At 38.6% G+C, this 25,692-nt stretch overlaps 2 protein-coding genes across 7 annotated transcripts; both read left to right on the forward strand.

Annotated features, from left to right (window-relative positions):
• The first annotated feature begins 536 nt into the window (after positions 1-536).
• Positions 537-15,811, forward strand: marveld2a (MARVEL domain containing 2a). Of its 6 annotated transcripts, none has more exons than XM_084935964.1 (9): positions 537-4,359; positions 4,507-4,598; positions 5,325-6,293; positions 7,534-7,754; positions 8,821-8,856; positions 8,982-9,145; positions 11,228-11,399; positions 11,962-12,012; positions 13,692-15,811. In XM_084935964.1, exons 3-9 carry the CDS (start codon positions 5,342-5,344, stop codon positions 13,809-13,811), a joined length of 1,716 nt encoding a protein of 571 aa, XP_084792090.1. In that variant the 5' UTR covers positions 537-4,359; positions 4,507-4,598; positions 5,325-5,341; the 3' UTR covers positions 13,812-15,811. The 6 variants fall into 6 exon arrangements, with proteins under 6 accessions (XP_084792090.1, XP_084792092.1, XP_084792089.1 ...); XM_084935966.1 differs by having other exon boundaries at positions 4,507-4,565; XM_084935963.1 differs by having other exon boundaries at positions 537-3,110; positions 4,009-4,598.
• Positions 15,812-15,906: 95 nt separating this feature from the next.
• On the forward strand, positions 15,907-24,215 carry oclna (occludin a). The gene is made up of 9 exons (XM_084935971.1): positions 15,907-16,775; positions 17,288-17,365; positions 17,722-18,370; positions 18,454-18,621; positions 20,062-20,192; positions 21,011-21,193; positions 21,404-21,575; positions 22,098-22,139; positions 23,221-24,215. Exons 2-9 carry the CDS (start codon positions 17,313-17,315, stop codon positions 23,317-23,319), a joined length of 1,497 nt encoding a protein of 498 aa, XP_084792097.1. The 5' UTR covers positions 15,907-16,775; positions 17,288-17,312; the 3' UTR covers positions 23,320-24,215.
• The last annotated feature ends 1,477 nt before the right edge of the window (positions 24,216-25,692 follow it).

The raw sequence follows: 25,692 nt of genomic DNA on the forward strand, positions 1-25,692 counted from the left end.
TCTGCTGCAGTATTATCTTTTCTTCTTCTGCTTCCTGGAGTTTGTTTTTTATGTTTGTGTTCTCCTGGTTTTGCTTATCTACAGTTTCCATTAGGAAGCTTCGGTCTTTTCCAGTTCTTGTTAAAAGTTTTGCGCCTTCAATTGATTTTTTTTTCACAAAGGGCTTTACTGGTGCAGAGTTTGATTTTGAGGTCTGTGAACTCACAGTGGGCTTGTTGTTCTTATTCTTGCATTCTGCAACTTCCTCTTCTATATCTTTTTTTACTTTGAGGAGTTGCTCACGGAGCTGTTCAATCTCCTCCTGCTGTTTCTTACATTGGATTCCAATTCAGCTTCTCCCTCCAGTTATTTTCAGCTCTGGAGTCTTTGTGTGGAGCCTCTGTGGTTTGTGTTGAAGCCTTCACACTCAGCTCCACAGCAGTGTTAGCTGTGTTGCTCTCTTCAACAGGAGCATCACTCTCCTCAGAGAGTTCTCCTCTGTGCTGGACTCAGGCCTGTTTCTGTGAGCCTCTTCCAGCTGTTCTTGGAGCTCGAGAATGTATTTTTCTGCATTTTCTCTGCAGCACTTTAACTGCAAGCGAAGCCAATCATTATGGGTTTTACACTTGGCAGCTTTGTGATTTGCAGCAACCATTTTGTAATGACTTTTTGGCTGAATGTGCTGAGATTCCTGCAGTTGGAATCTTAGTGCAGCAACCTATCTCTCATATTAAATGGAGGTCTGCTATCACTGGGTATAAATTAGGCATTGGGCTACTGCTGCCAAGGCCCTTCACTGGGTATAAAGTGTGGATTGGGCCAACATTGTTGCCAAGGCCCCCGATTGGGTCCCACGCTTCTTCCTCTGGTGTTTGGGTTTCCATTTTGCTGAATATATTCTGTTTATTTTTACCTTTTTAGTTTGGCTGCGCCAGATGAAGTCCCCTCATTTGGTGCCTTTAACAATATCGTGCACTCTTCAAACTCTCAAGCAGCTTTAAGCAGTCTGCACAGTTCTTCCATTAAAAAACAAACAAACAAGACAAAACAGAATATAAAATGTTTTTATTACTTAGTTTTTAATATAAAGGTTTTAAATATTTTTATAACAGAAAAGGAAAACAACAAACAAACAACAAACAACAAAACAAGCAGTCGACTGAAAAACACAGCTTTTTCCCTACAAAGCAATTCTGGCAATGAGAACATGACATTATTTTCATGAATTGACAACTCATATACAGATGTATGAGCAGCCTAGGAGAGGCCTGCAGAAGTTTATATAGCTGTGAGTAGGCGCAAACAGGAAAGAAAAAAAAAGGTGTGTGTGTGTGTGTGTGTGTGAGGGAGATTACACCATCTTGTGGTATAAATATTAGCTTGCAACCTTAACCAAAATGTAAGTTTTTCCATTTTATGAATCTCCTCAACAACGCTCAACCAGTCATCCAGAACAGTGGGGTCAGTATATTAATTAATTAATTCTTCGGGTAAGTCTCCTAAATAAAATGTTATGACGGACCGTTGTTTTGATTTAAAGCCTATAGTCTATTCTATCTTTGACATCTCCCCAAAATTTAGAGAGTTTTCGACAAGACCAGAATATGTTGGTATGGTTTGCAACAGTTTCCCACAGCTCCCCCAGCATGAGGAATTTCCCCCTGTTTGTTGTTTTGGTGTTATGAAAAATCATACCAAGTTTTTCCAACTAAATTTTTGCCAGTTGGCAGAAGATGAGGTTGAAGTAGCAGTCTCACACATATTGTCCCATTGTTCAGAAGATATAACAGTGGACAACTCTTTCTCCCATCTTTTTTTAATATAATCTGTTGATGTTCCCCTACTTTTTAATATACTCTGGTAGAGTTTAGAGATTATTGACTTACATCCCTCAAAGTATGTTTGCAAAATCAGATTCATTATTTCATTAGGTTGTGTATTAATTTCTTTAGTCACTTTTGAGGACAAATATTGCTGTAATTGTAGGAATCTGAAAAAGTCACTTTTTGCTAGCTCATATATTTTTTTTAATATTTGAAAACTTTGAAGGCCATTCTTATCCATAATTTCACAATATACATTAATCCCTTTATGTGACCAGTTTTTAAATTTTAAATCCATTTGGTTTGGTTTAAACTCAGAGTCATAAGCCACCCACTTAAGTACTTGAAAATGTGGTTCCTTAGGTTTAGTTCTTTTACTCAATCAAACCAAATAAGCAATGTAAAAGATGCCAAGGGATTCAGTTCTTTCTGACAAGCTGTTGTCAGTTTCTGATCTCCTATCAGGGCTTGTATTGGAATGACCCCACACATATTATATATTTCTTTTCCATTGGGCCTCACAAGTATCATCACACCATTGTATAACTATTTTGAGATGAGCAGCAAAGTAGCAATCTCGGAGACTTGTGTGAGAGAAGCCACCTTTATCTTTACGAATTAATAATATGCTATATTTAATTCTAGGTTTGCACCCCCTCGACAAAATATTAATTTTACAGTACAAAATAAATAAAATAAAAATAATCATTTAAGTGTGTATCATTGTGTCGTTGTTTTGTCACTGACGTGTTCTATTAACCATTCTGTCTCGTTGTGAAAATTATGTCTCTGTGTAGGTATACTGGATCTCTCTGTTGTCATACGTGTCTTTTTAGCTGTCTTTGAGAACTTTGTCATACTTTGTCCTTGATCATTTACTTTTCTTTGTACATCTAAGGAGAAATGTCAACAGTTCAAATTCCGCGCAGTTCATAAAGCTGCCAGCTAGGACCAGTTCTCTCTGTTATTGTTGTGTTATTAGCGTGGTATTCAGTGACCTTAATGAAAGCACAGTATGTCTTATATTTGATTACTGTCCAGACAGCAGCAGCAGTGACACTTTATTATTATATTGCAGATTAAAGTGGTAGCGTCTACATGGATGAAGATCTAAATGAGCCAGCGTCAGTTTGTGGTGGCGTCAGGTGAGCTGCTGCTGTTCTCTTTTTTCCAACCAGGTAAACTGCTCCTCTGTGTAGTGACGTCAAAGGGATGGGCGAGTCACGTGCTTGCCTTCGAGTGAAACCTGTGGTTAACGTTACTGAAATGGGAGAGAGAAGAACGGGAAAAGGAAGGAAAGCGAATAAGGTAAGCGACCTCCAACGCGATGGTTCCACTACACAGAGCGCGGAGTTATGTGTTTCGCAGAATAATAGAAGGAGTCGGTTGGTGTGTCGGAATAAAAGTTTTTATGTCGAAAAGTAGGCGGTAAACAGAAGGCTGAGTCAAATTGTTGAGTGCTCGAGTGAAATTTACCTCCTGTTCACTCAGCCAAACATGTGAAAACAGCTGTGTTCGGAAGAAAAACTCATATCGCGGTCTCCAAACTATGTTGAAAACGATTTTAGCTTAACATAGAGTCAGACCAGAATATTGGGCTGACCTGTTCTCTTGCCCGAACCCTCTGGCTGTGTGCCAGCTCAAACTATGAAGTCCACAGGTCCAGGCCTCCTTCCATGCGCGCAGTGATATCATTTGATACGGACTACAAAGTGATCCTATTTTCTCGTTACCTGTTTATTATTAAAGCAAGTAGAGCTTAGGAACAGCTTCGTGATAACAGTAGCAGGCATCTGTCTGACTTGAACTGGTGATAAAGTCAAAAGTGAACTAACAGTCCTCGTCGTGAGCCGCTACTCTACAGTTTAGTCACAGCTCAAGAATTCAGGTCCTTTACTCCAGCTATGAATACCATACTAGAATTTAAAATACTACTCTACGGCTGATGATAATAATCTGTTAAATAAATTAATAAGACAGTTATTTTCATTATTGACCCTTTATGTGATATTAAAAGAAAATTTCTCCTTGCATTGACCAGTTGTGATAAGCCTGAACCAAAGGAGACGTTTGATTGGTCAATACTCTGAGAAAGCTTAAAGTGAACCTGTTACACTTTTTATTTTACATCTTTTTCACAATGGTGAAATTAGTTGAACATTAACTAGTTAATGTGACTTCTTCCTCATTACTTATGTTGTTGCAGGGCAGAGTCAACATCTTCCCAGTGATATTGAAAATGGTATCGAATAGCAAGTCATTTCCTGGGTATGGGTATAGAGTTTGAAATTCTAGTGATGTGACAACTCTAGAGCTATGTCCACCCCAGTGTACTTTAAGGTCCTGTACCTTGGATAGTTCTCATAGTACAACAGTAAAATTTTGATTGTTTAATAGTTTCATTAAGCATAATTAGGTCATACAAAAAACAGCCGATTCTGAGATGGTCAGGTGAAAGGCACTCGCTGACTGGCAACTCAATTTATGTTAGTTTTGGCTGGAGAGGCGAGAGGGAACAGAAGTAGCTGGTTAGCAGAGACTGAACTTTCAAACTAAGGTAAGGTTAATGTGCTTGTGTGAGAAACATTGCCAGCTTTCGCCAGTTTAGCTTCAGCCTAAGTACAGTGCATTAAATGATAAGACAGTTGATCAAAGCATGGAGTTTACAACTCATCTTCATATCTTCCCTTGTCTGTCTCTACAGGTGATTCATCTGTACACTGTATAGTCATACAAGGTTTGCATTCTGACCTGCAAGCCAATGTAAGTCGTGTTGAGTGACTGCGTGTAAACGAGGTATTCAAGCATACTTTTTTTAACCTCTCAAGATCAAATCTGCCACAAGAAACTGTCTTTCAAAGGCTCATTAGTTAGTAAGAATGTATTTTTGTGCTGTCTGCAGTAGCAGCTTGCAGTAAGTAAAGCATTCCTGAATAGCTTATTGAGGCAACAGGGGAATTCATGCTCCATACTTGTTTGCAGCACAAAAATACAGTCTTTATTCAGCTTGCATGGAGGAGGCTTGGATAACATCATAAATCACAAGGGCTTTTTGTATGAAGAGGGTTTTTGCTGGTGGCTTCTGGTACTCTGGGGCTTATCTTTTTTAGTTTGGTGTACTTTTTTTCTCCTCGTGAATGTTGGGCTTGAGTATCATTTATGAGATCATCATCAATCTGAGACTTCATTTGATTTTTCTTCCTTTTTTATTTCTCCTTTTTTTCTTTCTTCTGTTATTTAAGTTGATAATAAGAATGAAGCTAAAACAAATGCACACTTCATAATTACTTGATGGATCACACTTCATTGAATACTTAATTAGGGAGTGTTTATTCAACCAGTCAACTATGTTTCAAGTCTCAAAAATTAATGGACTTGCTCAGTGATGAATTGTTAAGAGAAGTTACAATTAACAGGATCAGAAGGCGCTGTCTGTTATATATATATATATATATATATATATATATATATATATCTCACTGTACACCAAATACTTACTTATAAACATGTCTGTGCATTTAGGGACCATCACCATCCTCATGTCCTATGGAGGAGGCTCTTACGGACGCACTGAGCGTGTCCGCCATGCGCCCCACTATGACCAGGTACCCAGCTCTTTACCCCGATCAGACTCCTATGATCAACAGCCCCTGAGAGAGCAGAGAGCTCCTCATCTTGCTCAGAGCACCGACCCTCTTCCACCTCCGCCTTTGCCTGCTCAGCCTCCTGTTGGCCCTGAGTTTGACCCCAGTGGAAGTGAAGACAACACTGATCCAGAGCCTGATCCTGCCATTGACATCAAACCAGTCCACCGCTTTATCCCCAACTCATGGAAGAACTTCTTCAGAGGAAGCAATCGCAGTAGTAAAAAGACGTGGTCCATGCCTACGTCTTCAAGCAATAACAACAGCACAACAGACGGAGTTCGCTGCTCCCCCCCACACTCCCCCTCTCTTCCTGCGTCATTCCAAGATAAATATGGCGGATCAGGCGGCAGCTACAATTCACGCAAAGAGCTTCTGGAAGCAAGGGATGGGCACGACTCTGTGTCTGGGCACACCTACCATACAGGTCTGACCTACAGTGAGCGAGTGCAGGAGTACCATCAGCGCTATGCCTACATGAAGTCCTGGGCAGGACTGCTGAGGATTCTGGGCTGTGTGGAGCTGCTGCTGGGAGCAGGTGTATTTGCCTGTGTCTGTGCTTATATCCACAAAGACAATGAGTGGTTCAACATGTTTGGATATTCGTCTCCTGGTGGAGCTTATGGAGCAGGTTACTATGGTGGCAGCATAGACGGGACCTACTACTACACAGGCCCCAAAACCCCTTTTGTGTTGGTAGTGGCAGGGCTGGCATGGGTGGTAACTGTGATCATGTTAGTGCTCGGGATGACCATGTACTACCGCACCATCCTGCTGGACTCCTCCTGGTGGCCTTTGACTGAGTTTATCATAAACTTGGCCTTGGCATTGCTGTACATGGCAGCAGGTAGGAAACATAGCTGCATCTTGTCAGTGAAGACAGTTCAGTGGATTATTCAGAGAATCTGTTGTTTAAAATAATATTTTTAAATAGTTTTTTTCAGCGTGGTAGACACCATCAATGTAATTTCATTGAAAACTTTACAGCAAGGGTTATAGAAAGTACCCAGACATCACCATAGACTGCCGTGCTAAAATCTTGGAATTTTACTGTTTTGTTTGTTTTTACTCAACCTGATAAATTTTGTTAAAGCAATTCTAGGTGTAGTTACTTGGATTTTTACCCAGACAGCTGTATGTTCTTGAAATTAGAAGAAAGTTGAACTCTTTACAGTGTGTTCTGTGGCTTGCTAACCAAGTTTGCCAAGAGTCCTTTGACAACTAAGGACTTAAAAATTATGCATTAATTTCAAAATGCATAGTCCAGAAGTCAGTGGGTCACTTTTCAATGCCTACATTCATCTTTTATATACAGTGAAAGTTGTTCCGGGGACCTAAAAACATCTTGTTTTGTGCAGACAGTGAACTGAGAAATGCACCATGGCCCAGTATGAATGATTATTTTAAACTGTGAATCATAGAAATCTTCTTTAATAGAGTCCAGAAATAAACAATATCAAGCTAGAAATTGGCACAGTACTCCCTCTTAATTAAAGCTTAAGCGGTTATGATGCATGATAGAAAACTCATTAATAGGCAAGTCCTGTATTTCAAACCCAGTTATTGGTGGAATGCAGTTAAAAATGTAAAAGAGAAAACAATTTTCAGTTCAACTATTTTGCCATTGTAGCAAGGTTGAAGTGAAGCTATTAGGTATACTTGGGTTAATGACAACTTGGTTCTCAATATATATGTGGAGTCAGTCTGAGTTAATCACTAACCCAAGGGTGTGTGAAAATTGACAAAGGAAAGAGAAAGATAAAGGCTGTGATTTGGGGTTCTGGGTCATGTCATATACTTCTCATACTCTCTATAGAACCAGACACTGAATTGCAAATATAAAGAAGTCAGATATGTTAATATTAACTACAACTCTGATTAATTTGCTGTGCTTAGAAATACAGTATTGCAGGGATTGAAGCATCAAGTAAAAAAAATAGATTCAGGTAAAACTGAGGTAATTCCAGTGCATAACTTTGTCTGGTGGTATAATGTAATGATTTTAAAATTAAAATGAATTAAATATTCAGTCTCTTTTTAAATCAGTTTTTGAACTGCATATATAATAGAATATTTTTATTCTCCAGGCATTGTCTATGTTCGAGACACAAATCGTGGAGGTCTCTGCTCCTACCCAATGTTCAACAATGGTATTAACGGAGCGTTCTGCAGAACGGAAGCAGGCCAGATTGCTGCCATTATCTTCCTCTTTGTCACAATGCTCGTGTATCTGATTGGAGCCATTGTGTGCCTCAAGCTGTGGAGACACGAAGCTGCACGTAAATACCGGGAGAGGTACGGCCAGGAGGTAAGCTTGCTTTGTTTAGGTTTGCTCTGTTTATGAAATTGGGTCTAGGGATTCCTTACATTCAGTCAAGAGTTCTTCACTTTGATAACTTAAAAACAGTCTCAAACATGTCCACACATGCAGACGCAGACTGCACTGCAACAACAAACCACATAATTTGCACACAAGCTCCAGGGGAGTGAGTGAGTGAGTGAGTGGGTGGGGTCTGCCAGTCCTGCCCATGTGTTGCCAAAAGGGGTACACATAGTTCACTCTAGTTTTGCCTTGTATTCTTTCTCTTTTATTAATTGTGCAACATGCAAGTGACCGTTTTTAATTCGGAGATGTAAAGGAGATGATTTATGCCACTGGTCATAACTACACTAGTCATTTTGCCTAGTTATGCACTAAAATTGGAAGCACTGTTAACCTACTGAAATTGTAATTGTGAGGGACAGTTTGTGTAGGTACTCTGTGCTCACATAGTGGGTGAAAAGAGAGAGGGAGACACCAGGGAGTTTATTTCTTAAGTCATTTGCAAGTAAGCGCCTAATCACAGTTAACATTGTTCACATGTAGCAAAGAACAATTAAGCCTTCCATAATTATTGTTTACAAGTGGAAGAATATCAGACAAATAGGTATTAATGTAGTTTAATTGGTTATTAATTATTTTTTAAATTTCTTTATGGTATTTTTGTAATGGCTAATGGCAACAGTTGGTTAATAGTACAGATTAGCTAGCTTGTAGTTGTAGCTTTAGTATCCTTGCTTGCAAAACCCTGAATGAGGGTTAAATACATGTGTGCTGGATGTATAGTCCTGCTTTTCACACTAAGCCAGTGGGCTTGTGGTCCATTTGAGGGGTTTATATAAAAATAAAATAAACATATTTGGCGTCAATTCAAGACATATGAGCTCAGTAGGCACACAAGACAACATTTTAAAAATAACGGAGCAAAAACAAAATTTACAAACTCCTATTGTTATTGTAGGGTTTAATGGCAGCTCAAAAGTAAAACATAGAGATGTAAAAAATATAAATCACATGTTAATGAATTATATTTTTATATATTTTACATGTGCAGATGCAGCCATCAAACATACGAGCTGTGCAGTCATTGGTAAGGATTCTGTAAGAAAAGACTTCACACATTAAAGATGGAATGCAGAAAGAATAAAGGCTTGTTTGATGATTTCTCTGTAAGTATTACAGTAATCCAGTAAACATGTTGCTGTGTCTCTGCAGATGGTAACAGATTCTGCTCCTGCTCCCAGAATTCCAGAAAAGGTCCAGGGCTCTTCAGTGGTTCCCATCCATACTGCACCAAAAGCAGTTCTTGCAAAGGTTTTGCAGGGAGCGATACCTTCGGGGCACATTCCTAAACCTGTTATAGTGCCAGACTACATTGCGTAAGTGTTACCTAGAAAATAGAAAAAAAAGTCAAGAGAGTCAGACAAAAGTAGATACAGTACACAGTCAATCTGCAGTTGTTCCTTTCAAATGTTAAATAAAAAGGCTCAGACATCACAGAAGACGAGGGAAAATCACACCTGCACACACTTAAACATAAACATATCTATTCAATTCAATTCAATTTTATTTATATAGCGCCAAATCACAACAAAAGTCGCCTCAAGTAGATACAGATCATATGACCCCCTATGAGCAAGCACTTTGGCGACAGTGGGAAGGAAAAACTCCCTTTTAACAGGAAGAAACCTCCGGCAGAACCAGGCTCAGGGAGGGGTGGCCATCTGCTGCGACCGGTTGGGGTGAGAGAAGGAAAACAGGATAAAGACATGCTGTGGAAGAGAGACAGAGATTAATAACAGATATGATTCAATGCAGAGAGGTCTATTAACACAGTGAGTGAGAAAGGTGACTGGAAAGGAAAAACTCAATGCATCATGGGAATCCCCCGGCAGCCTACGTCTATTGCAGCATAACTAAGAGAGGATTCAGGGTCACCTGGTCCAGCCCTAACTATATGGAAAGTATATATAAAAGGAAAGTCTTAAGCCTAATCTTAAAAGTAGAGATAGTGTCTGTCTCCCGAATCCAAACTGGAAGCTGGTTCCACAGAAGAGGGGCCTGAAAACTGAAGGCTCTCCCTCCCATTCTACTTTTAAATACCCTAGGAACAACAAGTAAGCCTGCAGTGCGAGAGCGAAGTGCTCTAATAGGGTGATATGGTACTACAAGGTCATTAAGATAAGATGGGGCCTGATTATTTAAGACCTTGTATGTGAGGAGCAGGATTTTGAATTCAATTCTGGATTTAACAGGAAGCCAATGAAGGGAAGCCAAAACAGTAGAAATCTGCTCTCTCCTTCTAGTCCCTGTCAGTACTCTTGCTGCAGCATTTTGGATTAGCTGAAGGCTTTTTAGCGAGTTTTTTGAACATCCTGATAATAATGAATTGCAGTAGTCCAGCCTGGAAGTAATAAATGCATGAACTAGTTTTCCAGCGTCACTCTGAGACAGGATATTTCTAACTTTAGAGATGTTGTGCAAATGGAAGAAAGCAGTCTGACTCCAAGGTTCCTCACAGCGTTACTGGAGGCCAAAGTAATGCCATCCAGAGTAAGAATCTGGTTAGATACCATATTTCTAAGATTTTCAGGGCCGAGTACAATAAGCTCAGTTTTATCTGAATTAAGAAGCAGAAAGTTAGCGGCCATCCAGGTCTTTATGTCTTTAAGACATTCCTGCAGTTTAACTAATTGGTGTGTGTTATCTGGCTTCATGGACAGATAGAGCTGGGTGTCATCAGCATAGCAGTGAAAATGTATGCTATGTCTTCTAATGATACTGCCTAGGGGAAGCATGTATAATGCTTTTCTAATAGTAAATGTTTTCTGTGAGTTTTCTATTTCGTTTGCACTGATTTTGTTTTTACAAAGTCAAACACACTGAAACTCAACTAGCAAATGGTTTTAATATAAACTGGCAATCATTTTGTCAGTTACCATGAAGTGTATTATTTGTAATATAGGTGTTTCAGTAGTAGATGAATATCAGTTTGTCCACCACATCTTGTCCTCCAGCAACCGAACAGCAATTTTTGATTAACACTGAAGTTTTTCCTTTCACAGCGTGCATTAAATACAGCTGTTTACTCGGAACACATTTGTAAATACAAAGAAAACTGATAAACCAATATACACACATAGACTTACATAGATGTACAAGGCAATTAAAACTCCATGAAAATAAATCACATATTAAGCTTTTCTAATTTGTCTAACTATTTACCATTTTTTTAAACACTTATGAAACTTTAAATCTTTCTCATATTTCAGACAAAAAAAATACTTATTTCATTTAATGAAATAAATGAATAGTAAAACACTATAAATAGAAAACACAACCATGATAGCATATTGGATCTTTATCGCCATAATCGCCATGTATAACTTAAATATGGTTAGGAAAAGATAAAACATCTTGTGACATTAAAACTGTGCTCTTTGTATTCCTGTTTCCTACAGTAAGTACCCAGTGATCCGGTCAGATGAGGAGCGGGACCAGTACCGGGCCGTGTTTAACGACCAGTACGCAGAATACAAAGAGCTCCACTCAGAGGTGCAGGCAACCCTCAAGAAGTTTAATGAGATGGACGCTATGATGGGCAGTTTACCTCAGCACCCTACCAACCAGATGGTGATTGCTTATATACACCTCTTAAATTTAATTTAACAAGAACTGATGTTGATTTGCTTAGCACAGCTTCACATTAAGCTTAAACTACCCATTGAGGCCTTTTTGGATGTGTTTAGATGTCTACAAGACTGAGTTAGCCACCGACTCCCTTAAATTTTGCTTGTTGCATTTGGCATAAATACAGTAATTATTTTAAAAATAAAAGGCACTAATAGGTTACACTGAAACTAATAAAATGAAACTAAAATTAAACATTTTAAACTATAAAAGCTAAACTAAAACAAGCAAACCCACTCAGGAATCAAATGAAACTAAATGGAATAAGGATGCATTTTGATTGCATGTTTGGAATATTACACTCTGTCTTTTTGTTTTGAAATTGTACCTCATTTCCTCATCCCGTAACTTCCCCTGTTTGGACTTCCTGTCCCCTCTGCATTTCCCCTCCACCCTGAAATTCCTCACTCTCATCAGAAAGCTGCTGGTACTGCGTCACTGCAACTCATTTTCATACTGAGTTTCAGTGTTTGAGTTAACTATGCCTCTCTTTCTGTTCTTGTAGGAGGTGGATCGCATTAACAGAATCCTCCAGGAGTACCAGAGGAAGAAAAATGTGAGCTTATTGTCTTGTTAGTGTTTTATACAATGGGGGGAAGTAATTATTTCCCTACCAAATTTGTGATTTTCTTCACTTACAAAAGTATAAACAGTCTCTACTTCTTCTTAGTTTCATTTTAATGGAGAAGAGACAGATTGTCGACCAAAAAATTCCATAAAAACACATTACAGAAGTTACAAATTGATTTCCTTGTCACTGAGTGAACTAAATATTGAAACCCCTACAACCCAGCCAAAATTTTGGCGCTCACATATTAATAGTGTCCCTCTTTCGCATTGATTACAGTCAGTCAGTCATTTAAAGATATTCCTGATCTGAACTCATCATGTGTAGAAAGCACACCTGTCCACTTTCTGCTAATGGTGATGGCTTAACTTACATGGGGAGCAGCTATGTGCTTTAAAATGGATGAGAACCATAGTCATAGATGGGTCTTTTAGCAGAATAGTGACCCGAAACTTTCCATAAAAATTTAATTACCATAAAACGCTTTTCCTTTCTTTGAAACTGTGCAACAGCAACATTAACCATAAACAAGGGAGGAGCAAAAAAAAAAAAAAAACCCAAAGAAAACATTACAGATCATCAACAAGGATTGCATGACAAAGACAGTTTGTTTGTGACACTGCCCCCTGGTGACAGTAAACAGTTGCAACATGTAGACAATCTTTCCTTCCCACTGCTGCTATGTGCTTTTTTTTTGTTTTCTCAAGGGTTTTCACTCTTACATTGTAGGGTTTTTATGAAACACCTTAAGGGGACTTTTCTTGATTAGGTGCTATATAAATAAAGTTTAATTAAACTGAATGGAAATGTTCTCAGGTCCACAGCCCTCTGATACTTTTTTATACCTTTATAAAGTCTTTATTGATTAAACATGGTGTAATTTTTACAGACATATCTTTTATTGCTCTTACATATTTTTTTATTGCTCCATAAATGATCAGGTTTAACGGAGCTTTGAAGGGCTAAAGGTCGACAAAGGTCCTGTGCGTACACCTCGGAAAAAAACTGGAAGCTCTTTCTATGTCAAATACAGCTGGAAAAAAGTCCAGAGAAACAAAAGTGAGCCAAAAGCTGTAGACAGAAGAACTTTTTTAAGAGTTTGCAGGAAAAGCACAGGATTCTTATCATTCCTTCAAAAAGTGACCCTCTGCAACAAATTTTTTTTGTTCAGTTATTTTGAAGCTAAATTAACTTTAGTTTCAATGGTCACTGGGATATGATAACCTGTCAAATTTATAATCAAAATCAAAAAGATTTGCTGTCTCTGCTGTAATGTATCAGGTGTTAATGCTGGCCTGATTCCTTTTGGGAGAGGATCCACTGACATAGTATATTGTAACTTCAGCCATCATTAATTCTACATGTGCTTTTTTTGCATTTACAAGTCAAGAGGTCTGTTATGAAAAGGTCTACTAATCTCCACGGATATTGTGTAATTTTAGAATGTAGTTATTGTTGTGTTGAGTATTTGGGATAGCAGGACTATCTATGGAGTCATCGAAAACCACAGTGTTGTAATGAAGCAACATGTTGCCTATTGCAACAGCGTTGCACAATGTTTTTGATGGACAGCAATGTCAGATTTAGGAGTTTATCTTTTGGCTTTGTCTTTTGGTGGTTAAAGAACAGACTATAATCTGATCGCTGTTTCTGCCTTACCTTTACAGGATCCCACTTTCCTAGAAAAGAAAGAGCGTTGTGAGTATCTGAAGAACAAGCTATCACACATCAAACAGAAGATCCAAGAATATGATAAAGTCATGGAATGGAATGATGGCTACAGCTGAAAACCTCTGAGAAATTCCTGTACTGCAGCACAAATACTGAACTGCTGTCGCCATCTCTACATCACCAGTGCTGAAAATGAGCACTTGATGTTGCAAGTTGATGCTGAATGCAGTCAAAACCATGAGCTTATCAAGCTTTCCCCGCCTTTTGAAATCTGTTCAACGACAATAACTGGAAGAAAACACATCTGTCAACAGTTTCTGTTTTGAATGTGTGGTTTCTTAAAGCTTTAAAGTCCAAAGCAAATGACCACAATGTTTCATCTTTAATAGGAATACCTTATTTCATTTTGTAAGGGGGAGTTAGATTAAAATGTTATCTCACTGGTGTATTCAGTTACCTAAATCCTTGGTCACGCGGCCCAGAGTCCGGTCACCAATATATATATATATATATATATATATATATATATATATATGACTTGCAATTTGCTGAGCTATAGTAAATCTTAAAAAAATGTGATGCAAACTGGAAATGGAGAATGTTTGCTTTCAGAGTGAAAGTTGTCCCTGACTTCTACACCAACACATTTCAAAATCTGCAATTTATACTTTGAAGGTGAATTGTCTACATTTCTGGTTTGCTACTGCTTAGTGAGTAGTTTTGTGAGTGATTGCAGACAAGTTAGCGTCTTCAATGTAAACTACTAGCACACTTAGATCAATGCTAGCAACTGAAGCAATTGCAAGTTTTCCGGTGCTGCACCATATACCCCTATGCAACCAATGTCATGCTAACAATTGTCAGCAATTTCTAGCAACTACTTTCCAACCGGTTAAGAGTGTACACTTTTCCCTAGTGAATAGAGGTTGACAGTGTGTCATTAACATGTCTTTAGGCCTTAGTGAATAATTCTTTAGCAGTTGATTTCACAGTGACTGCCAGCAATCTTCATCACCCATGCCAATTAGTCTCACATTGCTATATGAGTGCTCACCACTCCCTAGGCTACACTCTTAACCCTGGAGAACCCATGGGGTCAAATTTGACCCCATGGTTTCCCTAGAAAACCAATGGGGTCGGCTCTGACCCCATGGGTTCTCCAGGGTTAAATTTGGGTGATTAGCTTAGCTGGATATTAAGGAACTAGGATAAATAGCACGGCTAACTTTAATAAATCCCTAACTTTAATAAAAAACCCAAATACCCCTCTACCCAGCCAGACCACAGTTCTGTCTATGTACCACCCTTTAAGCTGGCTGTCACTTTGTAGCTTTATAATTTGATTGAATGCAAACCAAAAAATTCTATGTGTGTGATGCTGTGACTAAAAAATGTTGCTGAGGTTGTCCATTTAATTTCATATCTGACAATAGTTTCAAGTGAATGTCTGTGTATAATTATTGATAATGCTGCATTATTTCTGTCAGGGTTTAATCCGTTGTTTTTTTTTTGTCAGTTGTCTGCGTAATTTGTTTTTTCTTACTTTTAACCTCATGAAAACCACTGTTTATATAGCTCTTTTAAGTGCACATTTTCAGAATCAGAGAGTCTTTATTTATCCCCAAGGGGAAATTAGGATACATTACATTAGGATACATTTTTATGTTGCGGTGTCTGAATCTGAAAATAAGGAATTGTAGAATTGTAGCTGTTTGCTATGTGTACTTTGGACGCAACTTGCACAGACTTTGAGTGAAAAAAAACATTTTGTACATTATAGTCACGTAACTGCCTAAAAATCTCAATTTATTTGCTTTATAACACTGTGAACCTTTTCACTGAACAGAAAATATTTTCCAAGGTTTTTTTTCTCTTTATTGCTGTAAATGTGCATAATTTTTTTCATAATTTCATGCTTTCTGTTCTCCAAATACAGTTCTGCTTATTGGACAATGGTGTAGTTATATTCTTTGTTAATCAGCAGCCAGCCATTTTGCTTTGTGGCAAAAAGTAATAAAATATTGATGGGCAAGAACACCAACGAAAACAAAAGGCTGGATGGGAGATGAAAGAAGTGACTGAGTAATCAACTGATTAAACAAATTTTATCTTTTGAGTTGCTTTCCCAGTAATACTTTTTCTGGCTTTTGGACTTTTATAGTGCAAATGAGCCCATTGAAATACTTTTTTTTTTTTTTTTTAAATATAAATATTAAAGAAGCTCTTGCTTTAGATGTAGTGTTAACTTAAAAAACATTTTGTAGACAAAAATAAGACAATTCTTTAATTAATAGTAAAAATATTAGTTGATGCAAATCTGGACTTAATCATAACATGAAAATCCTGACTCTAAAGTTAAATGTTTAACCAATTAGGTAGATCAACATCTGGTCACCTACCAATTAGAAGGTAAGTGGTTCGATCGCATCTCCTCCTCTCTGCATGCCAAATATCCATAGGCAAGGTGCATCCATGTGGGTAACTGTCAGAATGAAAAAAGCTCTGATGTGAATGAGAAAAGTTGTGTTAAGTGTTTTTGAGTAGAAAAGCGCTATATAAGAACCAGTCCATTTACCATTATTAAAAATATTTTGCACTGGGTTATGTGCGAACATTAACAGAAAATCAAAGCTCAGAATACATTCAACCTTGTTTCTTGTCATTTTATTCAGTTCGTGTTAATTAGTCTTCTCTTGCTTACTTGTGTACGAGGGATGCGTTTGTTGGAGTGACACTCAAAGATTGGCGAACTTCTTTATAATGTCACTCATATAGTTTCCTTCTTTGCCAGGCGAAATAGGTTTGCACGTAAGTTGTTGGACACGTTTGTTAAAATACATTGGTTTAACATTTGTAAGAGACATGCACAACCAACTTAAAGTATTTATAGAAACGTTTTGTTTTTTAATTCAGAGGGAAAAGGCTGACTTCCGCTCATGTTCCGTAATGTGACCTCTGTGAGGCGGGGCGTGCTGTTACCGAGCGAGAGACGAACCTGTCTAGGTGTGGTTAGGATGTTTTTATTGGAAGTCGTAGTTTCACTTGAGCTGTTTCAGCTGAGGACTCTTACAAAGTAGCAGGTTAGTGTATCGATTTGAAATTGTGGGACTATCAGCAGAGGCTTCTTTCATTTTAAAATAACGATCTAAAGATAAGTGTGTCGTTGGATACTCCTCAAATCAATTATCCTATTAACCCTATTATCTCTTCTATGAAGCAAAATTGCTAGGAGGTTTGTCATGCTAGCAATTGTAATCTTGGGTTTTTGTCGCTGCATACTAGCACGGTTATGCTGTGGGGAATAAGTCTCTGAAAATGTCTTACAAATATCTTACTATGTAGGTCTGATGTTTGCAGCAGAGTAATTAATAGAGTCAATCATTGTAAATAAAAGAAATGTTCTGTTCCACTTTTTAGTTGAAATGCTGCCTTTTTTTCTTGGTGAATGTCATAATAAAGTCAGCAGATCCATGGACCTTAGGAAGACTTCAGTTATCACCATTTAACAATGATGATACTTAATAGCTATGACAACACTTATGAACCCTAAATGAGATCTGTTTTAACCATAAATGTTCTTGTTTTTTTACAGATCAGCACCAAGTGGATCAGAAGTTATGTCTTCCAGTCCCGTAGGAAGCCCTCCTCCTTACGAGGCAGATAATGACCAGTGAGTGTTTTTCGATTAATATTTCTACTGCTGATCATTTTGTATTGTAAGTGTTCATCAGAATGTTCAAGATGATAGTATAGAGTATATACGTTTTTCTTTCTGACTGTCATTTTTTTAGTTTGTCTTTATTTGGGTTGAAATCAGTTTTGTTAAGATTTTTGTTGTAGCTTTCATTTACCTTACATGCAAATAAAAAAGGTATATAATTAAAAATATTTACAAACTAATTAACTTTGACAAATCTTGGTAGAAATGTTGTTTATCTTATTAAATAATCACTATCACTATATATATATATATATATATATATCTCACCATAAACACTGTCTCTTTTGTCTCTCCCCCCTACACAGTAAAATCGTTCCGCAGCCTGCCTATTCTTACTACCCAGATGATGAGTTCCAGCATTTCTACCGCTTGACGTCTCCACCAGGCATCCTCAAAATCATGGCTGTCATTTGCACTTTTTTGTGCTTGCTTATATTTGCTTGTGTTGCCTCCACACTGGCTTATGACTCTCAGGGAGCATTGTCTGGTTTTGGAGGCATTGGTGGCTATGGCGGCGGCTATGGCGGCGGCTATGGCGGCGGCTATGGCGGCTATGGCGGCGGCTTTGGCGGTGGCTATGGTGGTGGCTCTGGATATGGAGGATATGGTTACAGTTATGTTGAACCACGTTCAGGCAAAGGGTTTATGATCGCCATGTCAGCCATTGTGTTCATCTTCGTACTCACGGTCTTCATCGTCATTGTATCCCGTCAAAGCCTTTCAGAGAGCAGGAGGTTCTACCTGGCTGTGGTGATCATCTCTGCCATCCTAGCCCTGTTTATGCTTATAGCCACCATAGTATACTTGGTGGCAGTGAACCCATCGGCACAGTCATATGGAACGCTTCAAGGCAACACCCTTACTGCATTGTGTGCTCCCTACCAACAACCGCAGACCTCAGCACTATTTGTTAATGAATACCTTTACCGTTACTGTGTATTTGAGCCACAAGAGGTGAGGGCACAGATTTGATTTATGTCCATTTCTGTCTTTAACTTATTTCTGTTTCTAATGTGGTGGTTTATTTCCCATTCCAGGCCATTGCCGTTGTGTTTGGCTTCCTGGTGACAGCAGCTCTGATTATCATGCTGGTTTTTGCACTGAAGACGCGGCAGAAAATCCAAAATTTTGGCAAAAGCAACATTTTGTGGAAGAAAGTTAAAGTCATTGATGACTTGGCACCACCTCAGGATGTAGAGGCATGGGTGAGTGACAGCTTTATATGGGCTTTTGTAAAGATACATTTTCGCAAAAACATTTGTTATTGCAATGACATAAAAAAACAAAACAATTAGTTTCCAATGACATAAAAACAGCTATTTTTTGACAAGGACAGCGCATTTGAAGCCTTTATTTCATTATTTTCCAATTTTTCATTGAGTAATCAGTTCAATTTCTTAAGATCCATTGTTAGGCCTTTATGTTTCCTGTTAATTCCACCCAGCAGTCCAAAGCATTTAGTTTACAATGATTGTTTTGTGGTATCACATATGAACACATATGATAAAGACTGCTGGGGATTGGAGCATTTTTGCCATTTTCTGAGAAGAGAAGTTATAGCCCAGAACTGTCTTTGTGATCTGATGTCATGCAGCAGTAGAGGACTGGTAAAACCAGTTTGATGGTAGTCACTTGTTTATCAGCAGAGAAGGTGAAATGTGGACCAATGAGCTCTTTCTGTCTAGCACTGTATTTTTGGTTTCAAGGTGTGGCGTGCTCTCAGATAACAGTTTCAGTCTCACTCTGGCATGTCTTTAGTCACATGCTGGCATGTCATGAAGTAAGGAAGGAATTTACACAACATGAACCAGAGCTTATTATTGTTACTATGTTCAAGCATTAAAACAAAGGTATTTACATTTCACAATGAATGATGTAAAACGAGTTTCATTGGGGTTTTGCAATATATCCTAGTGAGTAGCAACGAGACAGTGAGTCATTTTGAAAGTCATGATGATATTCACCACAGCCAAGTCCTTGCTGTACGCTTCACTTTACAGTAGTGAACAGGAAAAGCAGGTTCTACTGGTACTTTGAATTGTATTTATTAAAAAAAAAGAACGAAAGAAAGAAAAAGTCATCAGTTAGCCCATGCGTAACTCCACATAAACAAGTTGATTCTTAGAAAGTATTTACTTTACTGGAGCTTATGGGAACCTGCCTGAAAGTGCTGAGGCAGTGTGAGTGCAGCACACACAGTACATGTAGACAGTTAAACTGTATCTCATTTGTGATATATAGTTAGATTTAGCTAACTAAAATGCATATCAAATGGTGAGAGAAAGTATCTGAAAGAAGAAAATGAATAGTTGGCTAAACTAAAGCTAGCTGGTGAATGGAAAAAGTGATGGGGTTTAATAGTTAATGATTTTGCTCAAACTTGCAAATGACCAGTGAGTTTTGGCTAGATGTTGGCACTGTAACCTTTACACATTCACTTGACAAATGAAAGGTTGCTGCTTTCCTGCCAGAGACACTAGTCCCCTTTGGGGTCACATGAGGAAAAGCATCTGGCGTAAATGTGCCAAATCAAGCATGAAAGTAGCTACTTGCTGATGTGCAGTAAAAGTTTTGGATTTGGGTTTTATTATTTATTATTTATTTATTTAAAAATATGTTGCTAATTTGTTTACATTTTTGTGAAGGTGAACCATGTGTCTGCTGTGCCTGGAGAAGTTCCCATTTCAGACTACCCAGAAAAACTAAGGAGCTCGAGGAGTCATCTGGATGATGAAAGCACAAACTACGACAAACCACCATACAGCTACAGCCCTCAGTGAGTATGCGCCCTGATACAAGTGCAGGTGTTTATTTCTCAATCCTAATTCAACACTGAATCTCATTTTGTAAGACTGAGGACAGCACCCCAAGACCACTGAGATGTCACAGATACGCATCACAGTTTTCCTCCCAGAATCAGTACTGAAGTCTTGATTCTGGGAGTCTAATTATCCATGTGTTTGCAGCCATGCTAGCAGTCACTGCGGTTACTGCATATAACCGTAGAGTATATAAAAAAATGGACATAATGTCTGGGTTTGAAAAGTGAAGAAAGCAGGAAACCTGCTTTCTTCATAACGGCGTGCGGTTATGATTCCTCTGGCTCCAAAAGATTTCCAGTTGTGTAGACGTCTGTGGGGAAACTGGCCCTGCTCCTAGGTCACAGTGCTATCAGTACAATCTGTATGACATTGGTCTGCTGCAGTGTATTGCAGACTCAGCTTGAGCCTTGTTTATGCAACCTTGTTTTGCTCCTCGAAACTGATTGAAATTTTTTCTCATGACCCAGACCTAAGCAGAATGAGCTGATTATTATATTATTATACAGAATATAAAGAAAACATGTGAGTGCTGGCCTGGTATTGATGAGGTAACACACCAAGCTATAAGGAATTAGGAAGTTATTAAAGGTTGTCTCATACAGTATGAATTTGCAGGTTATTTATGGCGGTGTTTTACTTCCTCCTACATTAGTAGAAGTTTCCTGACACTCGTCTTACATAAAATCTTCCATTGTCAAAATCTTCTATTAATGTACTAACCTTTGTCATCGATTTTCTAAAGTAATTATTGTATTATTGTATTGTCACACAGGTCTGTTGTCCAGGAACTGCCACTGCAAAGCAGGCCTCCCTACAGCAGTATCTCAGAAGTGGCAAGTTCAGCTGGATATTCCAGAACGAGACGACCAGGTCGGCCTCGCCACGTAGACGGACAGGACTACGACACAGATTACAACTCATCTGGAGACGAGCTGGATGACAACGACTTTGACAGGTAAGACATAAGTTTTAATCCTCATAACCAGACCGCTGGAACTGATCATCTTTGAAACATTATTACCCCTCAAGTCAAGTCTATCATATATCGGTCTTTTTTTCTTTTTTCTTTTAATTTTTTAAGAATGTTTTCACATATGATCTTCTAATATTATTATAATTATTTTCATTCTTTTCTCTTCTCTTTCTTCCCATTTCCTTCCTCCAGTGAATTTCCTCCAATAGCAAATGAGCAAGAGCGCAATGACTACAAGCGTGAATTTGACCACGACCATCGGGAGTACAAAGATCTGCAGGCAGAGCTTGATGCAATTAACCAGAGCCTTTCAGCAGTGGACAGAGAGCTGGATGAACTGGAGGAGGGAAGCCCACAGTACCTGGTGAGATTTTAAAATATTTCTAGTATTTCTGACATTGATAATCTGAAAACCCAAGTTGCAGTTATGTTGATGGATAAATGTTGGATATTGGATGCGTGATGATGAAAAAGTGCTTTTTCACTAAATTAAAGCTTTTCTAAACAAAAAAGAAAGAAAGTAATAAATCAGTAATAAATTGACTGCTACTTATGTAGCACAATTTTTCTCGGTTTTTAGCACTCAAAGCATTTTCTACTGCAAGTTTCATTTACCCATGATGTCCATGGTGTTACACACACACACACACACAGTCATGCAGTACTTTTATCTAACATTCACACACTCGCACTCCGATAAATGCATCGGGTGCAAGTATTTTGTATCAGTATCAAGGATGCTTCAACACATGGAAGGAGAGACAAGAGGCCGAGCCTTCCAGTTGGTAGACGCCCGCTCTACCACCTGTCACCCAATCAATGAAAGTTAAATGTGAGACTTTAGTAATCTGACTAAACTTGAAATGTTTGTCTGCCCTTTCAACAGGATGCTTTGGATGAGTACAACAAGATAAAGAATATGAAAAAGGTATGTGGGGAATATTTAATCTATACTTGTCAGTTTTCATTTATTTTTTTTATCTATGTCCTGTCACTGTGATACATGTGACTGGACATTAATTTATCATGCTGGTGTCTTGTTAGAATCCATATCAGCTGTAGACACATTCTTGTAATAACTCAGCGCTGATGCATAGTAGGGCTGCCACGATTAGTCGACTAGTCACGATTACGTCGACTATCAAAATCGCGTCGTTTGAAGCTTTATAAGATCCCTAAAGACGCAGGAATAAGTAGTAGGATTTAAGAGTGTAATAATGGACTGAAACAGAAGATGGCAGCACTGCGTGTACAAGGATGCCAGCTGTCGTTAAACTCCGAAGAAGCAGTGTCCAGTATCGTACCTGTGTCCAAATTCAGGAACCGCATCCTCCTGTGCCCGCATTAGTAGGCCAATTACGTTACAGCGACACGACGAAGACTGTCCAAATTCGAAGACTCTGACAAATGCCGCCGACAAATGCGTCCTTTATTTCCCTAGATTTGAAGGATGGGTCGGGCATATACTTCGTGGCCCAACCTATGAGTTTATTAAACTCCACCAAAACAATCTGCAAATTTCATTAAAATTTAATAAACCATCATCTTGTCTTTATTTTTAGTTAGCACATACCTTAAACACTTAAAGCTGTAAGCTAATAATAGTTATATAAGAGCAGATGCATGCTGGTGGAATAAGCTGTAAGTTTTACGTCCAATGGATGCATGATCTGATTAGTCGACTATTCGCAAAAATAATCAGTGACTAGTCGACTATCAAAATAATCGTTTGTGGCAGCCCTAATGGATAGCAGAAACGTTATAGACAAAATAGTGACTCTCTAAACTGACCATACGTGTGACTGTAAAAAGTTTTCTCTGGACAGATTGGTCATCTGTCCAGGGTGCACACTGCCTCTACCCTATGACAGCTGGAATAGGCCCCACCCCCACCCCCACCTGCCCATACCCATCCTGAATTGGAAAAGAAAATAGTTGGATAGACGTAAGATATATAGGTGCCTTCTGCTGTATGTATAATTTACAAGCTTCACCTTTTTTATCCACAGTCTTCAGATTATCAGGTGAAGAAGCGCAGGTGTAAATATCTGAAGTCCAAACTGAACCATATCAAGAAGATGGTCAGTGATTACGACCGCAGGACCTGAAATAAAAATGTGTGAGGACTGTACGCCTGTCTGAGACTGGATCGAGTCACTCTGGGATTAACGGCTGGATAAATCTACAGTGACTTACACTGAAAGAGATAAAACTGCCTAGCTGTTCATATTTTAGCAGAAAAAAACAACAACAACAAAAACCCCAAATTGTATTTCTGTCTTGTATTTTGTGCTACTGTTTGTATTGGTATAAGTAAGGACTTTCATAGATTATATTGTATGTGTTTATTTAGCCCCATTTGATCAGTCCTACTACGTGGCTATAGACTGTTGAGCACAAAATCACACACAATTCCAAGTTAAATGTTTTTTGCTCACAGTAACTTGCTTTTACTGTCTCTGAAGTTTTAAGTCCATTTTACTTTTACACGATAAACAAAAACATGTAAATATGTAGCAAACAATGTTTTTAGCAGTTTGTGGTAATAAGTGACCTTATGTGTTAAAGTCTGTTAATTGATGACAGAATAGACATTTTGACTAAGGATGTTTAATGCATAATGATGTGTTTTTAACAGTGGTTTGTGGTACATTTTTAATATAATAAAATCATTTTTTTCCTTCCAATTCAGTGTCCTTTCCAGCTGACAGTTTTTTAACTGATGTATAATTGAAACAAGCGTAACATTCAAAGTGGTTGATTTACCTGTAGGGAGCTATCAGCTAATTTGGCCTGTCACAGATACCTTATATAAACATATGTTACCTTACATTTGCCAATAAATATGTTTTGCATAATAAACCAAGCATAATATAAATAATGCTTAGTGCTGTTAGAAAATTGTAACATCACACAACCTATAAAACAGTGTGTCTCCAATTCTAATCTACAGGGTGGGCCATTTATATGGATACACCGTAATAAAATGGGAATGGTTGGTGATATTAAAGTCCTGTTTGTGGCACATTAGTATATGTGAGGGGGCAAACTCCTCAAGATGGGTGGTGACCATGGTGGCCATTTAGAAGTCGGCCATCTTGGATACAACTTTTGTTTTTTCAATAGGAAGAGGGCCATGTGACACATCAAACTTATTGGTAATGTCACAAGAAAAACAATGGTGTGCTTGGTTTCAACGTAACTTTATTCTTTCATGAGTTATTTACAAGTTTCTCTTTGTTCACAGCCACTGACATGTCGAAGAGGTTAACACGTGAGGAGCGGATCGAAATTGTGTTGATATCTGGTGAACGCAGTAACCGGGTCATTGCAGCAGATTTCAATGCAAGACACCCTACGAGACCACCCATCTCCCATGCTACAGTTAGCAAACTGCTTGCTAAGTTTCATGAAACTGGTTCAGTGCTGGATTTGCCAAAATGTGGACACAAGAAAACCGTCACTAATGAAGAAACATCAGTGTCTGTCCTAGCTTCATTCAGCAAGAGCCCACAGCGTAGCACTCGCCGCATGTCACTGGAGAGTGGCATAAGTTGAACATCCCTTCGGCGGATATTAGCTACTCACAAATGGCACCCTTACAAACTCCAGCTACTGCAGCATCTCAACGAGGATGACCTAGATCAGCGCACAGAATTTGCAGAATGGGCAAAACAAAAATTGGAACAGGACCCTCAGTTCACGCAGAAGATTTTGTTCAGTGATGAGGCAAACTTTTATGTGAATGGTGAAGTTAACAAACAAAACCACCGCTATTGGTCTGACACTAACCCACATTGGATGGATCCCTCCAAGACTGTTGGAACAACAAAAGTGATGGTTTGGTGTGGTATATGGGGTACAAAGATAGTGGGTCCATTCTTCATCAATGGTAACCTCAAGGCCACTGGATATTTGAAATTGCTACATGATGATGTGTTTCCCTCTTTATGCACTGAAGCTGGCACGTTCCCTGAGTTTTTCCACCAAGATGATGCACCACCACATTATGGGTGCCAGGTCCGAGCATTCCTAGATGAACAGTTTCCTGGAAAGTGGATTGGTCGTCGTGGGCCAGTTGAATGGCCCCCAAGGTCTCCCGATCTGACCCCCTTAGACTTTTATCTTTGGGGTCATCTGAAGGCAATTGTCTATGGTGTGAAGATACGAGATGTTCAGCACCTGAAACTACGGATACTGGATGCCTGTGCTGGGATTTCTCCTGCGGTGTTGCTATCAGTGTGTGAAGAGTGGGAGAAGAGTGTTGCATTGACAATCCAACACAATGGGCAAACCATTGAACACATTTTATAAGTGGTGAGAAACTTGCAAATAACTCATGAAAGAATAAAGTTACGTTGAAACCAAGCACACCATTGTTTTTCTTGTGACATTACCAATAAGTTTGATGTGTCACATGGCCCTCTTCCTATTGAAAAAACAAAAGTTGTATCCAAGATGGCCGACTTCTAAATGGCCAC

Source organism: Perissodus microlepis, chromosome 7 (assembly GCF_051167445.1).
Source record: "Perissodus microlepis isolate ML-2025 ecotype Zambia chromosome 7, ASM5116744v1, whole genome shotgun sequence".
Lineage (NCBI taxonomy): Eukaryota > Metazoa > Chordata > Actinopteri > Cichliformes > Cichlidae > Perissodus > Perissodus microlepis.

Bases quoted from the DNA above. Each gene is read 5' to 3' on its own strand.
- oclna (XM_084935971.1), top strand. From the start codon at position 17,313: ATGTCTTCCAGTCCCGTAGGAAGCCCTCCTCCTTACGAGGCAGATAAT. The intron at 18,622-20,061 runs GTGAGTGACAGC...ATTTTTGTGAAG, and splicing joins CTCAGGATGTAGAGGCATGG to GTGAACCATGTGTCTGCTGT. The intron at 21,576-22,097 runs GTGAGATTTTAA...CCCTTTCAACAG, and splicing joins AGGGAAGCCCACAGTACCTG to GATGCTTTGGATGAGTACAA.
- marveld2a (XM_084935964.1), top strand. From the start codon at position 5,342: ATGTCCTATGGAGGAGGCTCTTACGGACGCACTGAGCGTGTCCGCCAT. The intron at 9,146-11,227 runs GTAAGTGTTACC...TGTTTCCTACAG, and splicing joins ATAGTGCCAGACTACATTGC to TAAGTACCCAGTGATCCGGT. The intron at 12,013-13,691 runs GTGAGCTTATTG...TTACCTTTACAG, and splicing joins AGTACCAGAGGAAGAAAAAT to GATCCCACTTTCCTAGAAAA.